Raw genomic sequence first — 16,789 nt, 5'->3', positions numbered from 1 at the left:
CTCTGCTAAAGGTGTGCATTAATTTACTTTAAGTTTAGTAAAACATAGACAACATTCTCAGTGCCAATGAAAAAACTACATCAACTTATGTTAAGCAACATATTCAACGAGGCCAAATGCACCCTCCCACACCACACTCTCATCCTTTAGTTATGATCCCCTCAACCCTAACATCCAACCTGCCTGCAGAAGATCTCCCCTCCCCCTTCACCCTATCCAAAACTACTCCCCAAAACAAACACACACCATCCTCCACACACAACCCACCCCCACATCCCACCCTTCATTACCCATCACCCAGCCCCATGCCGGATCTGCACGGGGCGATTCAGAGCCAATTCCCAGCCACCAGGACATAGAAACATAGAAAATAGGTGCAGGAGTAGGCCATCAGCCCTTCAAGCCTCCACCACCATTCAATATGATCATGGCTGATCATCCAACTCAGTATCTTGTACCTGCCTTCTCTCCATACCCCCTGATCCCTTTAGCCACAAGGGCCACATCTAACTCCCTCTTAAATATAGCCAATGAACTGGCCTCAACTACCTTATGTGGCAGAAAATCCCACAGATTTACCACTCTCTGTGTGAAAAATGTTTTCCTCATCTCGGTCCTAAAGGATTACCCCCTTATCCTTAAACTGTGACCCCTTGTCCTGGACTTCCCCAACATCGGGAACAATCTTCCTGCATCTAGCCTGTCCAACCCCTTAAGAATTTTGTAAGTTTCTATAAGATCCCCACCTCAATCTCCTAAATTCTAGCGAGTACAAGCCGAGTCTATCCAGTCTTTCTTCATATGAAAGTCCTGACATCCCAGGAATCAGTCTGGTGAAGGTACACAAAATTGCTGGGGAAACTCAGCGGGTGCAGCAGCATCTACGGAGCGAAGGAAATAGGCGACGTTTCGGCCCGAAACGTCGCCTATTTCCTTCGCTCCATAGATGCTGCTGCACCCGCTGAGTTTCCCCAGCAATGTTGTGTACCTTCGATATTCCAGCATCTGCAGTTCCTTTTTGAACAATCAGTCTGGTGAACCTTCTCTGTACTCCCTCTATGGCAAGAATGTCCTTCCTCAGATTTGGAGACCAAAACTGTACGCAATACTCCAGGTGTGGTCTCACCAAGACCCTGTACAACTGCAGTAGAACCTCCCTGCTCCTTTATATAGGCCGAGGCGACAGAGAAGACCCCATCGGAACTTCAGTCGGTCCCCGGGCCATGGACAGACAGGTCTCCCCGGGCCCCCGTGGACGTGCGCTTCTCCCCGGGGGCTGGCGCCGGCTTTAGGCCTCAGTCAGTGTTTGCGCATCTCTCCTGCGCGCGGCGCTGGACCAAACCCCGCGCGGAAACCACCGACGGTTATGGATGTTTCATCGTCGCTGCCTGGACATTCCCCGTGAAGCAGAGCGGGCGGGCGGGCGGGCGGGTACCTGGGCCGGGCTGGGCTGGGTGTTCGCGTCTAGGCTTCAACAGCGACAACTCCCCGCCGAGAGGACGACGCCATGTCTGTCAGACCCGCTCTGCCGATCGCCGAGCCCCCGAACTCTGAACCCAACCAACCCAAGGACACACAGTCGGCCCCGAGACATCGATCGATTCCTGGGCAGGCGCCGTCTTGGTCCCGGCCGAAGCCAATGAGCTCCATGCACCCACCGACCGACCGACCGGCCCTGGAGAAGTTTGCAACGACAGTAATTAGCATTGCAGCCGGACTAAATTACAGTGAGAGTTTCATTTCAATCAATTGCAAAGAAGGATTCACACCGATGCATGCATTTGGGAAGTCAAACTAACTTTGCTTCCACCAAAAGAGATGGATAAACTCTCCAAAAAGATCTTGAGCACTCGATATAACCACAAAAGCAGGCAAATAAGTTTTAACTGTTAAGTATCTATAATGTGGATTACTTGGTGGCATCTATTAGTTAAGCGGCATGTTTTTGGAAATACAGTGGTGGCGGTTCCATGCTTCGTGAATAAATAATTATTCTCTCGTTTGTTTATCTCTGAAAATTGGACAGTGTATCTTTCTGAGATTAACATTGACTTTTAGCAAGGACGAAATAGCGAGCTTTGCATTAGCAATTAAAATCAACTTAACTAATAGCTGACTGTTGACATGTTTTCTCTCTATCGTCCCTAATAATTATGGGGAAAGGATTATGTTTAAGGTATGACAGCAGATACATTTTTTAATATTGTGAACAATTGGGAAGAGGTTGGTGCAGATAATTTGGTTTATCACGGTAGTTTGCAACATGTTTGTGCAAATAATATTTGTCCGGCAACTTGCAAACCACTTGAAATAACTTCTACCATAAAATACCCTGTGTTTATGTATGTTTAAAGCAATAAAATGAAACAATAATAACACTTCGAGTGCAATTTCCGTTAAATTAGAAAAGCGATTTTAGTTTACATATAATAATGTGGCAAATGGATTTTCAAGAGAGACCTCCTCACCACGCGTCCCCTCCCCACCCCCACTCGCACATAGGAAATGATAAATGCCAATAGACCAGAAATAGGTCTGTTCGGTGGACCAATTTATTTCCTTGATGTCTTCAGAGGAATCTGCGCGAATTAATGTAAAATGAATGCTATATTAAAATTCATTTATTTATCAATAACTGCATATTTAATCTAGACCAGATTCTATGCACATATAAACATGTTATTGCTGCAACTTTGAGCAAATTACGTTACATTTTTTGACAATCAATATTATTATGTATTCAACAACTTTGAGAACTGTTTTATCTTTGGTGTGGTAAGAAAGACCATTATTATGCTAGTTTTTGTTACAAACGCCTGCAGATTGTTGCCAGTCGATGTAAGTAATGAACATTTGTAATGAATATAATACTGGAAAAATACGCTATATTGTTATAATTGTAATAAACTATTTATTTGAAAAGTTTATAACATCGTTGCAATGTGTATGTTGATTATTTGGCGGTTAAATCAATAGCAAACTTTACGTATTTGTTCCAAAGTGGGTAATGCAGAATGTTATATTAGTGTTTACGGATAAAGTGTAACATTTTGTTTCTTATGATCAATCACAAGGATTATGGATTTGTTTTCCAGTATCATGTATTCATAAAAATAATCTAATTGCACCTTAATTCCCAAAAAGTTGTGATAAATTTCGCATGTAAATCTAATACATTTTGAAGTATAGATAGTAAATATAATATGTGCTGCAAAGTGCAATAAATATCTCTTCGAGTCGTGGAGATGAAGATAGATCGCATATTTAGGTCTAGTTTCAGTTTTGTGACAATTCGATGTATTTACTTAGGGTCCAGCCTTATTTATAATGTTACCTTGGTGAACAGTATATGCCAAATTACAAATTATCGGTCTAAACTATGAAGATTGTCAATAATAGTTATCTCGCCGAATAAATAATGCAACGTGTAATCTGGAAATGATAATCTATTTGTGGATTGACGGCTCTACTAAAAGGTGCAGATTAAATTAGTTGAAGTTTAGTAAAACGTGGACAACATTCTCGGTGCTTAAATGAAAAGGCGACATCAGCACACGTTAAACAACTTATTTAACGTATTTTAAATGCTATTTCAGTGTCTTGCATTTATGAATATATTTAGTTTCGTTCAACGTCTAATTAACATGCCGTCGGATTATTTGAATTTTCTACCATGGAGTATGAAGTACAAAGTTCCTCCTATACATGGCAAGAAGTGTGAATATAGGGTAAATATAAACATACGAAGCCACTTGCTGCTGGAAGCATGCATTAGTTGACAGGAGAACTAAACTGTGCGTGCTCGGTTCTCTCAAAAAACCCTCCATCAGAGATGATTATCAATTGTCTTTGTCCACGCCGCACTAAGTACCATATCGGCTGTAAATGTTTAAAACAGCCACGAGGAAAACCACGGAGGTGACTAAAGTGACGAATTACTTTTCTTTTTAGCATTGTCCTTTTTGGAGAAACAATACGATTTCAGCCGTGATTTAAATGAATTGCAACGTAAGTGTACGTTTTACAGCAAATTAACAACCAAAAATGCTTTGAGAATCATTTGACCCAATCAGGATACCATTCATATAGAGAACAGATGAACACATATTTCATAATGAACCATCAGGCAGAAATATGTAAATATATATATGTATGCATATATAATATTATATATGTGGATTATATTATATAATATATATAATATTACATGCAAACCCATGCATTGTGCAAAAAGATCTGTTGAAATTTTAAATATCATGCAAGCTGCAAACATAATTTTGATTTACCTCAAATCAAAAGTTTACCTGATTTTTAGCGTGCTTTGGTGTTTAAAGCCGCTGGGTTTGGGGACGACCCAGTCACCGCGCTGCGCGATGTGTCATTCTATTTGGCCACGCCCCTGTGCCATCCCAGCTCCCCCGTGTTTAGCTAAGTAATAACAATAGCAGTAATACTCGCTAATTAAATTAATTACGAATGCTTGTCAGTGGTGGATTAATGGCCAATAGCAGCCGCTAGGTATGAGTTACAGCCCAGAGGCTGATGATAACTGTGTTCCAGGAGTGGGGACACATCAAGTGGACAAGAGGAGGTAATTGCTGAGTACAAGAGGCGCAGCTGGGCAAGTATTGCTAAGTATAAATAGTCTGACTTCAATAGCGCATCAGTATTAGATCTACATCTCCGAGCAAGCCGAATTCTGGAAGATCAGGTTTGCATTTCAACTCCAAGGCGACATACCACAGAGAAATATTGTACGTTTAATGTATTGGAGAGAATAACACACAGGGAGAGGAGGAGAAGAAGAAAAAACAAGACAGGGTCATATTCCTCAGAGCAGCAATGGAAGAACTTACAGCTTTTGTTTCGAAGTCTTTTGATCAAAAAGTGAAAGAGAGGAAGGATGTGATCACATACAGAGAAGTTCTTGAGAGCGGGCCTGTGCGAGCTCGGGAGCCGGGTCTGAGTGAAGGAAGTCGGGATGAAGTAATCGGTGCACAGCGCGGGGCGTCTCGTTCTCCAAGTAGCGAGCCAGAGATCGGGCCGGATAGACCGCGGGACAGCGGCACTCCGAAACTAACCGATCCGGGTAAACAAACCTTCTGATTTCACACACAGCAACGAGGCTTCATATGGTCTGCGTGGTGCCGTGTCAATGTTAGCTTGGTTTATTTGTGATTGTTTCAATCATGTCATTTACGAAAATCAGAGGACATGAGCACATTAAGAGCAAACTGCCGAATTATTTTAATTGTTGTATTAAGTTGTCAGCTTCACATAACTCGAGAGCAGTAAATCATAAAACGGGCGGTTAATTACTACATAATCAATGATTTTGTTTTAAAAAGTGAAAGTTGTCTATCGATAAGGGACACGGAATGTGTGTCGGATCATACCGCGAGGATGTTTACAGGGGATTCGGTGACGCGAGAAGTTCAATCAATTTTAATTGCGGTGTTAAACTTAATAGCTTCTTCTGGTTTCTATTTTTCTAAAGAATGTGCCCTTCCGCTTGGCATCGGTTTTAAACAGGCCGGGTTTGCTGATATTCAATATAACGTAAAGAAAGTGGGTTTTAAAAAAAAAGAGACGTATTTAAAGGCAGTTACTGTTGTTTCCAGACGTTTAGCCGTAGGTAAATGACAATGACGGAACTAATCTTAATGATATATTTACATCGATACAGTGCAACTAAGTTTTGTCTCATTTACCGAGATTCACACACGATTCTACAGCATCGTTAGGAGATGGTTTCATAAATAAATGCTATTACTTTATCTATGACGCCATTTACAAGGCCACATCATCGGAAACCACACAACTATTCGCAATACTTTACATATTTCATAGAATATTGCACTTTTATAGCCTAAAAACGATTAAATGGATGCCGAATGTGGATTCAGCATTGCAGATTGTGAACCAGTCGTCTCGCTAAGTATAATCGTTCCATTTATCATTTCGCAACATTTTCTTTGATAAATGTATTTACGACAGTAGATGGGATTCTCGTTGTTATCCTTCTTTCATACAGTAAATGTTAGGTGCAGATAACGTCTTCAATCAGTATTTAGGCTGGAGCAAAACAATTTTCTTTTATCCTTTCATCTTTATTCGCAGTAAATTGCAACAAAAAGCAAACCGTCCAATCTCTCCCATGTAGCGTAAAATGCTTTCACGCTGTAACCTTGTCGGTGACGTGTGGCACGGTGATTTTTAATGTACATATGTATATGACAGATGACTCTCTTTATGAAAATAAATCATATAAAAACGTATTGCTGATTCGCATGACGATTAAAATAAGAAGACGTGTCTAAGTTTCCAGAGCTATGAGCGACAAAGTATATCAGTGCTCGCTGTCACATTGTACTTTGTAATCAGTAAGCGTTAATTGATTTATTTTTAAATTTCGTTACAAATAAATCAAGCCGCTAAAACACGAACAGTTTGGGAATCCTAACAAAGGTCTTTCTGACCCAGTATTGTGGTTGAAAATGTATTGTCCTAAATATAAAAAGACGACGAGCATTGCTTCTGTGTCTAATTTGGTTAGAGCGCCCGTTCTGTCAGTAACCCAGTAGCAGAGCCCGCTGGATGTTGCAGCTTGTGTACCTAAAGAAAAAGATACTCCAATCCTAAACTCGAAACATTTGGAGCTCCACTGTGAAGTGTTTATTAATTACGCAGAGCGGAACCTAATAGTTCAGCTACTCAAACAACTTGGCTCTTTGTTATCTAACGCCTGTGATAGCACCTGAGTCTTCCTGATAGATAATGGGATGAGGGAGCAGAATTTAAAAAAGACCAAATACGCTGTGAGTTTGTATTAATAGCCATATTTAAAATATTCAAAATATTTAAAACGTCCGTTCTTTCTGTGCAGCAACAAATTTACTAAATCAAATTATTTAAATGCGATGCACATGGCTAACATTCAAAGGTGTTGTCTATTGTTATGTTCTGACACTATCAGACCGATGCTGCTGTATATCATCATGCTCGTCATTTAGTAAGAAAATTATGAAAATAAGATTAATTGAGGGAGGTGGAAATTATGTTGAATAAACAAAAATAATAATTTCCCGTGAACGCACAGCTTTCTTCCTGCTACTAAATGCTGCTTCTTTACCGTGGTACTAGCGTGGGCACTCCAGTGACAAGTTCGGTGGCGAGGGCAGGAGTTAGATTGTGTTTATCGTTAATTGTACCTTGTGCGGCTGAAATGGTTGTGATTCCGACCGGATTTGATTTTTATAGAACTGTTAACTTTTTAAAGATCTCCATTTCAAATATTCCTGCCAATGATTCTATCTATCGATATAACTAGCAAAGACGTGATGATAATTCTCGCCGTGCAATGCTCGTTTGTAGGAAGTGGCGACATTAAAGAGAAAAAGGAAGACACCAAACCAGTGGAAGAGGAAGCTCAGACCAAAATTAAGCAACGGCGAAGTCGGACTAACTTCACACTGGAACAGCTAAACGAGCTGGAGAGGTTGTTCGATGAGACTCATTATCCGGATGCATTTATGAGGGAAGAGCTGAGCCAGAGACTGGGACTCTCAGAGGCCAGGGTACAAGTAAGGCAAACATTCCCTATTACACACCCATCTGGCATTTTGGAAACACCAGTTTTAATTTCGTAACACGAAGTTTTTAATATACCGGGTGATTTCATTATTTATATTTAAACGCGGATTGTGGTTTGCACCTCTGCGAGAAATGAATACTGTACCAATACACTTGGGTTTACGTGCAAAGGAAACAAATTAGGGCAACTGCACAACATCGGGCTCGGGACATAAAGGGGATGATTTATGTTTACATAAGTAGTCCTTCAGATGTCGACGCTGCATGCGGCTATGATGAATTAAATAGGTTTGCATCGTTCGAACTGATATTTAATTTACTAGAAGTTTCGGAGAAGTTGCGGTTGATAGGCTAGAGGCAGCTGCAGTTGGGAAATTACTTGCAGCGTGCGCCCTCTGTAACTGTACCATCTGCATCAAGCTATATGGTATTCTTATGGGGGTTCCCAGCCTGTAATACGATAACGAGGTAAACTTAGCAGCAACTTGACCCGAACAAATCGACCAGTGTCCAAAACCATCAAACAGACCTGCAAAAGGGAGGGAAAAAAGATTTGTTGCTCAAAGAACCTTCGAAGGAAAAAAAAACATTATTCACACGATCCTTTTCTTATTCCTCTGTGTATGACCAATAACATTCCCCCCCCCCCCCCCCCCCCCCCATTATATTTCTCAATATCATGCCACAAGGAATGATGAGAGATAATTAACGTTGTTGGTGATGATACCAGTAGCAAGTCGCCCGAGCTCTGAATATCTGAATTTAAGTTATTTATTAGCAGTTGTACAGAGCGCCGTATTGGTCAACTTCTCAGTTCAGGCGTCCATGTCATTCATAATGTGTTTAAACCCAGGGCAGCAAGTGGTATATTTCAAGAACTATTATGCATCCTACAAACGATACATGTTAAACACAAACCTTGCCCTGTGACATTTGTAGGCTTGCACCATGGGGGTATGTCCCGTCATCTATTCCCATTCTCTTGAACAGCTCTTCCCATCACTGTAAAATTATTGGTTACATTGTAATGGCAAACTGAACCACATTATATCTGAAATCCTCATCAATATCATCGACTGGGTAATCATCCTTTGTTCTCAGTGGCAATTAAATTCCACTTCATAGGCATGTACAAAAGGAGAACTCCAGAAATAATGTACATTTCATTTTCAATCAGTCATTTTTGAAGAGCCACAGAACTATATTTAGCTGCCATGCCTGGGCAGCATTTGGTCTCAATTGTATCAATTCGGATGCAGTTATGTCATGAGCTGTAGGATGCCGTATTGATTAAAACTCATTGAACAAAGTATAGTGAAAGGTTTCCAGAAGATTTAATATTTATTCAACGCATCAAAGTATTTGATTTAATTTCCGTTACTAAATCCGTATGTTAAACTAACAATCAGCTTTGATAATACTTATCATTTTAAAAAAATGCGACATCCCCGTGCTATTGGATCGAAAGTAAACGTGGCTTCACAATTCCAAAATGCGCTTTAAGTTTTTTTTTATGCCCATGTATGCATCTGGGAAACTTGTTCATGTGGTGCTACTTGCAAATAAAATGATTTCGATATAGTACATGCATTATTTAACACCAGACTTTCATCTGAGAATTGAAAACCAGCTTACCATATTAATGCGGTATTTATTGTATGGGTTTTAATCTGTGTCCTTTGTGAGCGTATGTTGCCTTGCTATAATAAACAAAAGAATAAACACCGGATTATATCACATATATAAATCTGGAATAATACTAATTACAAGGCATTGGAATTATTAACAGGGAAACGTTTTTTTCTCTCATTGCTGGTAGTTATTTTAGTCTATTAATGAGCAAAGTCTGATTGGAGGCAGACCATTGCTCAAACGTCAGGGCCATTATCGTTGTGGTATTAGATGTCATGGAGTTGTCTCTGGATCGTATGGTACCATAACCTTTATCTATAAATGAAACGAGGCATAAAATAATCTCTCACGTACCAATAAACATTAAAAAAAAAACGGACATCACAATGTGTTTTCGATTGTTTGCAGCATTCCCCCCCCCCTCCAAATATATTGCCATGCGTTGTATATGTAAGAGTCAGATAATTAAAATAAACGAGGTCAATCAGATTAATAATTAATAAGTCCGACGGGATATTGCATCGCATAGTTGTCAGTTTGAACAATATAACTCGTGCATTCTGAGATGCAGCTGCCAATCATTGTCATTAAAAAAAATGTTTGCCCCATAGGTATGGTTTCAGAATAGGAGAGCAAAATGTCGAAAGCAAGAAAATCAACTTCATAAAGGTACGTGTGTTAGATTGGAGACGTTTAATCATCGCTAATATCCGGACATGCTCGGTTTTAATGGATTGCTATAAACTTTATGTGTACACTGGCTTCAAACCATTTTTACGGGGATGCAATTCAGGGCCGCCTGATTGCGGGACAGCGGCGCAGTGCCAGGGACCCGGGTTCGATCCCGACCTCTGGCACTGTCTGTGTGGAGTTTGCCCGTTCTCCCTGCGACTTTGTGGGTTTTCTCCGGCTGCTTCAGATTTCCCCCACATCCCAAAGACGTGCGGGGTTGTTTCCCCGCCTGTAAACTGCCTGCAAAGTGTAGGGAGTGGATGCGTAGGGAGTGGATGCGAATATGGGATATCGGAGAACTCGCGTTAACTGTGATCGATGCTCGGTGTGAATTCGGTGGGCCGAAGAGCCTGTTTCCGTGATGCGTCTTTGAAACAAAATGTAATTCTGTATCCAGGGTAGGTGAGTGGGTGGGATCTTGAATACAAAACAGATCGAACGTTTCAACTATGCTATGAAACATACTTTGAAGTCAAAAATTACAACGCTAATTTCAATATGACATTTTGATCATTGTCTAAGGATTCGCACATACTAATTAAAGTAACACAATAACTATGAGACGAAAAGGTGCATTTATTTCAATGACCTTGTTTACCTGGTGTAGGTGTACTTATTGGAACCGCTAGTCAGTTTGAAGCGTGTCGAGTCGCACCGTACGTTAACGTGGGGGCCTTGAGGATGCCATTTCAACAGGCAAGTAATAACATCCACATCCAACTTCATGATGTTACCGGGTTGTATGCAAGACAAAGCGTTTTACTGTAATTGAAATGAATCACTGATGTCCCCGAGATACAAGTTGCTTGACCCCTTACACGTGGTGGGTCTCGACCCGAAACGTCACATACTCTTTTTCTCCGGAGATGCTGCCTGACTCGCTGAGTTACTCCAGCTTGTTGTGTCTATCTCCGTCCATGATGCTTGTTTTGAAAGTGAAATCCTAATGGGTCATTTGAAATCAATGATCTTCGTGATTTTTCAGAGCAATTCTTCATGTCATTGCTAAGATGACATTGATAATGAACAGGTGACCCCATTAATTTCCATGGGCGTGATCTTAGGGGCGAATAATTAGCGAGGAGAGAGAAAACTGGATTATTTTTTTTTGGAGCTACTTGGGGTCTGTTTCCAGTTGAATTAGTTATAGTTGATGATTGCTGAACAACCCGTATCATGTTCTGCCATTTTATCAGTAAGTGCTGTTGATAATGAGACACAGGCAGCGTCCTAAGAAGATCGGTATTCCCCCGAGAGCTTTCATTAACAACGTGTAATTCCATTCTTCATTTGCCCGACTTGGCGAAAGGATTCCGACTTGTTTTTTTTTTGCCATTTATCTGATCCATTTACTAGTATGTGGATGGCTGCACATTTCCCGATGTCTCGATTTTCAGGATGCCTGAATAATTCAAACGGAGTTTTATTTCTTTGCAAATATTTACTGCCAAATTTTAAGCATGCAGGCTTATTTAGATTTGAGATTCCATTGGCCAGGTGCCGATGTTACTTCCAAGTAGCAATTAATTTGTTTCAATGTGTACAATGTTCTCGCCACCTGCAAATAGATGAGTCTTGGCACACGCGGGCAATACTGGCGGCCCTCGCCCAATGTGACATATTCGGTACCGAACTTGGCCTCATATTCGTAGATTGCATTAACTGTCTGGACATAAGTTCAAGTCAGCATCCAAACATCTGCAATTAGAATTTACTTAATAAGAATTGGAAATTAAATAGTGTTATCCCAACTCCATATCACCTAAGGTTGATTCATGTTGGTCTATTTATTAGCCTTAAGGTTGTGTAGTGAGCTTTCCCACTTCGCTTTGCAGTTATTGATTTTAGACGTGTTTACATTTTCACACTATTCTCTGTACACTTGCCCTACATATCTAACTATTCTAAGTATATTCCTTAATCATGTTTGACAGGCTATTCAAAGATTTCACTACACTTCTCTAGCAATTTAAAAATTCATGTGCGCCTGATAATTTGGGGGAGACGTTGAATTAAATCGAAATAGATACAAATCTACTCGAGTTTTCTCTGGAATGGAACATATTCCTGTAGCCTTCCTTGAGGTCGAGAGACACACTGGACAGATGGACAGGCTTGAATTTCCTCAATTTGAATTAAACTACAGTCTTCGAGCATTTCTAGTGGCAGTTACTATCCACTACCACTGGTTGTTTCAAATGACGCAAAAAAAAAAAAAATCTTGTCTCCTCTTTAAAATCGATTATTTAAATTTGTTTTTCGAAAATATCCTTCATTTGTTCTATGTATCTCTATATCACCGTCCACATCTCTCGTTTCCCTGTCCCCTGACTCTTAGACTGAAGAAGGGTCTCGATCCGAAACGTCATCTATTCCTTTTCTCCAGAGATGCTGCCTGTCCCACTGCGTTACTCCAACTTTCTGTGTCTATCTTCCGGTTAAAGCAGCATCAGCAGTTCCTTCCTTACACTACCCTTCACCATCAATGGATTTCCACGCCGGTGCTTCTTAAACGTGGATGTGAGTGTGAAGAAGGTTGCTTCGTGGTTTTCTGAAACGATAAGAACAAAAATAAATCGTTAAATCACTAAAACTCTCCACATATGGTCGACTAGAGGAACTGCTGTTTACAGCAAAATGCCTCGTTTTCTATTCAGTTTGATCGGAAGTGTGAAATTCGCGTTACCTTCATCCTGTCTCTTGTCATCCCGTCTCTTGCCTTCAGACGGTTAAGCCGCAACGCAAGAATTCACTCGTTGTAGAGTGGAACAATCTGATAGTCTTTTAGCGTTGAATTTTAGTGTATTCACTCATTGGGGTCCCATTCAAAAACTACAGGCTACTGACCAATGGTATAAAACCACTCGTTACCCTTCTGAGCTATTGATTACTGTCAGACACTTCTGGGAATGTAATTGCAGCGAACTACAGGTGCTGACATCTTAAACAGAACACAAAGTGCTGGAGGAACTCAGCGGATCAGACAGCACCCGTGCATTCAAGAAGGGGCTGAAGAATGGTCCCGACTCGAGACGTCGCTCATCGCCTCCGGAGATGTAGTTCAGTTTACAGATACAACCAGGATACAAGCCCTTCGGCCCACCGAGACCACGCCGACCATCCACCCGTCCACACTAGTTCGATGTTGTCCTACTTTCCCGTCAATTCCCGAAAGACTGAGGGGGAGAATTTGCAGAGGCACACTAACCTACAAACTCGCACGGGATAGGATTTTTTTTTTTAATGTTGTGATGTGGGGGGGAAAGAGACGGGGTAAACACACACTGCCACCCAGCTTTGTGTCATCCGCAAACTTGGTGATGTCACATTTCATTGCTTCGTCTAAATCGTTAATATATATTGTAAATAACTGGGGTCCCAGCACCAAGCCTTGCGGCACCACACTTGTCATTACCTGCCATTCTGAAAAGGACCCGTTAATTCCTACCCTTTGCTTCCTGTCTGCCGACCAGTTCTCTAACCATGTAAATACACTACCCCCAATACCATGTGCTCTAATTTGGCTCTTGTGTGAGACCTTATCAAAGGCTTTTTGAAAGTCCAGATACTTTGCTCTCCCTTATACATTCTATTTGTTACATCCTCAAAACATTCCAGAAGATTAGTCAAGCATGATTTCCCCTTCATAAATCCATGCCGACTCTGACCGATCCCGTCACTACTTTCCAACTGCGTTGCTACAACATCTTTAACAATTGACGCAAGCACCTTCACCACTACCGATGTAAGGCTAACTGGTCTATAATTCCCAGTTTTCGCTCTCTCTCCTTTCTTAAAAATGTGGAGTTACATTGGCTACCCTCCAGTCCACAGGAACTGATCCATGCAGACCACCAGGCCCTAGGGATTTGTGTTCAAGAAGGAACTGCAGATGCTGGAAGATCGAAGGTACACAAAATCTTGCATACTCAGAATGCACAGGCCCTAGGGATTTATCTGCCTTCAGTCCCAACAGTTTACCTAACACAAATTCCTGACTGATGTGGATTCCCTTGACTGATGTGGATTCAGACAGACAGCACTTGAGGTCGGGATCCAACCCGGGTCTCTGGTGCTGTGTGGCAGCAACTCTACCACATGCACCACTGTCCCGCTGAAATACAGCTCCTGAATTACATTCTCGTAAATTCAGTTGAAGACAATGAAAGTTTTAAGTTTATACCAATGCATTAAAACTGTGCATGTCCAGATGTTAGCAATGATTAAGAACCTGTAATTTCTTATTTCAAGAGTCAAGAGTGTTTTATTATCATATGTCACAGATAGAACAATGAAATTCTTGCAGCAGCAGCATAACAGAATAAGTAAATACATTACACTGTAAATAACATAATAAACGGGAAAAATGTTAAGTGTGTGGATATATACATAATAAATATATATATAAATATATACACACACACACACACACACATATATATATATATTGTGTGTGTGTGTGTCTGCGAGTGTGTGTATACAGTATATATATATACTGTATACACACACTCGCAGACACACACACACACAATAGACAATAGGTGCAGGAGTAGGCCATTTGGCCCTTCGAGCCAGCACCGCCATTCAATGTGATCATGGCTGATCATCCCCAATCAGTACCCCGTTCCTGCCTTCTCCCATATCTACCCCCACACACACACATATACCTCAAGTCAAGTCAAGAGTGTTTGATTGTCATATGTCCCAGATAGAACAATGAAATTCTTACTTGCTGCAGCGCATATGTGTGCGTGTGTGTGTATGTATATGTGTGTGTGTGTATGTGTTTTTTTATGTACAAGATCCATTTATTTGTCACGTGTGCCAGATGGCACAGTGAAATGTGTGCGTAATACACACGCGTACATAACACCCCCCAATAATAGTGCAATAATTTCCTAGCAATAGTTGTTGACTGTAACTTCTGTGTGTGATAGCCGTGTCTCAATGAGCTTGTTTGTGTTTTCAGGAGAACCACTGCAACATGACCCCGCTGTCCTTCCAGGTCCAGGCTCAGCTGCAGCTGGATAGCGTGGCTCACGCGCACCACCACCTGCACCCACACCTGGCGGCGCACGCGCCCTACATGATGTTCCCCCCGCCGCCCTTCGGCCTGCCCCTGGCCACATTGGCAGAGTCGGCCACTGTGGTGGCGGCCGCGGCCGCAGCCAAGACCACCAGCAAAAACTCCAGCATCGCAGACTTGAGACTCAAAGCCAAAAAACACGCCGCCGCGCTGGGCCTGTGATCTCAACAAAAAAAAACACACACAGCAACTTTTCCCAAGGGTTAAAGACACGACACAAAAAACAAAACAAAAAACAAAACTCGCCTCCAAAGGAGGAAGGACCCGCAGCTGGGAAATAAAGTTCAGTGTTGAGCTTTCTGCGAAATCATTTTAGCACAAAAATTTACTTGATACCCACGGATGGGGGCTGGCCTCCTCCTGTAGAATGTAAATCCCGACGCTTGCTTTTGCTTCCCATAAAATATTGGAACATTGCACAGAGGTGGAAAATTTGGATTTCTTACCTGTCTGAGTGAACTATTTATGAGAGTCAAGAGTGAACCATCAAAATGAAGTGCAAAGGATTACACTTGCATGTATATTTATACTATTTTCAACGATGCTCATGTCCTTTCAATCAGAATTGCACTTGGTTTATGTTAGGCGGGACACATAATTGCTGATGCAAGTGTGGAGACGAAATAATCTCAAAGATTTTCATTTTTGGAATTTTCCAATGTACTATTTTCTTGTCGTTACAATAACTGGAGCGATGGACAATAAGAACTATTCGACCTAGATGTCAATTTGTTTAGATCAAAAATTATAAATTATGTATCCAAAATGTTGCCGTAAACTCTTGTAGTTTAAGCCCTACGATTAAGGTACGGTCCTTTGTGTAAAACAGTTGTCAATACACGAACAAAGTTTTATTTTGGTTAAATTGTGTATGACTGATAGACTGTCAGTATTTAATTTTTATTTCATATGTGGTTTTATTCTTAAATATTTCTCTTGTGCTATTATGAGAATTTATTTCACATAGATGTTTATGGAATATGTTTATATGAGGCGTTGGTTTCATTGAAACCTTGATTCACTCAAAGGACAGCAGAAGCTGAAGAGCTCATTGCAAAGGAGTGTTACTCAGAGTAATCATGTCCTTTCCCGTCGTCAGGCTAGAGATCGGAGGTAAAAATGTATTGCAGTTCATAGATGCTGCGCCATTCTTGGTTTATTTATAATAAAGTTAACTGACTATTTGTACGTGTTCAACGATGACTCTAAACATGAAACAAAATCTCTATTGTACAGTTCTACGGTTTAATGTCAATGCAATTAATCAGAATGAATTAGATTAACGAAAATCAGCCGATATCGATCAGATTTTGCTATTATTGCAACGAGTGCCAAGTCAGAATGAAATGATTTTATATATTTAATTAAAATATGTTGAAGTCGTCATTGTTTTTTTTTCTTTTACGTCTTTTCTCAATTCTGTTTTCAAATTTTTGGTTTGCGTGTGGTTGGACTTTGCAATTTGTATTGTTTTGTTTTCGAGAACGAAGGTACCTTCGAATATTGTTGCATGAAGAATAAGAAGATTTGTTTTTTCGAACGCGATGCCGTGGCAGACATGAGAAGTTTTACGTTGAAACACAAGAGACTTTTTAAAAACTTACAATTGTCAAACTTTGCTACATTCGGACATAACGGTCGGGTAAATACAACGAAGTGAAACTATGGTCATTGATGCGGTCATTGTGATGCAAATCAAAACTTTCCTTTTTTAAGTGTTTTTACGGTGGTAAGTCAGAACATTCT

General features: G+C 40.8%; 2 protein-coding genes across 3 annotated transcripts in view; one reads left to right on the top strand and one right to left on the bottom strand.

The window, feature by feature from the left end:
- The window catches only part of rsrc1 (arginine and serine rich coiled-coil 1), a 287,203-nt gene extending 285,657 nt beyond the window's left edge, over window positions 1-1,546 (bottom strand). The window contains exon 1 of one of the 2 annotated variants that reach the window (XM_033031151.1): window positions 1,436-1,546. The gene's annotated coding sequence lies outside the window, so the exon portion shown is untranslated. The remainder of the gene's footprint in view (window positions 1-1,435) is intronic. The other variant, XM_033031150.1, reaches the window with a different exon arrangement.
- A 2,848-nt stretch (window positions 1,547-4,394) lies between these two features.
- On the top strand, window positions 4,395-16,429 carry shox2 (short stature homeobox 2). The gene is made up of 5 exons (XM_033031152.1): window positions 4,395-5,089; window positions 7,375-7,583; window positions 9,837-9,894; window positions 10,565-10,653; window positions 14,927-16,429. The coding sequence occupies exons 1-5, from the start codon at window positions 4,843-4,845 to the stop codon at window positions 15,203-15,205; spliced, it is 882 nt and encodes a 293-aa protein (XP_032887043.1). The 5' UTR covers window positions 4,395-4,842; the 3' UTR covers window positions 15,206-16,429.
- The last annotated feature ends 360 nt before the right edge of the window (window positions 16,430-16,789 follow it).

This window comes from Amblyraja radiata, chromosome 13, assembly GCF_010909765.2.
Source record: "Amblyraja radiata isolate CabotCenter1 chromosome 13, sAmbRad1.1.pri, whole genome shotgun sequence".
Lineage (NCBI taxonomy): Eukaryota > Metazoa > Chordata > Chondrichthyes > Rajiformes > Rajidae > Amblyraja > Amblyraja radiata.
This window is presented reverse-complemented; position numbering and strand designations above follow the sequence as displayed.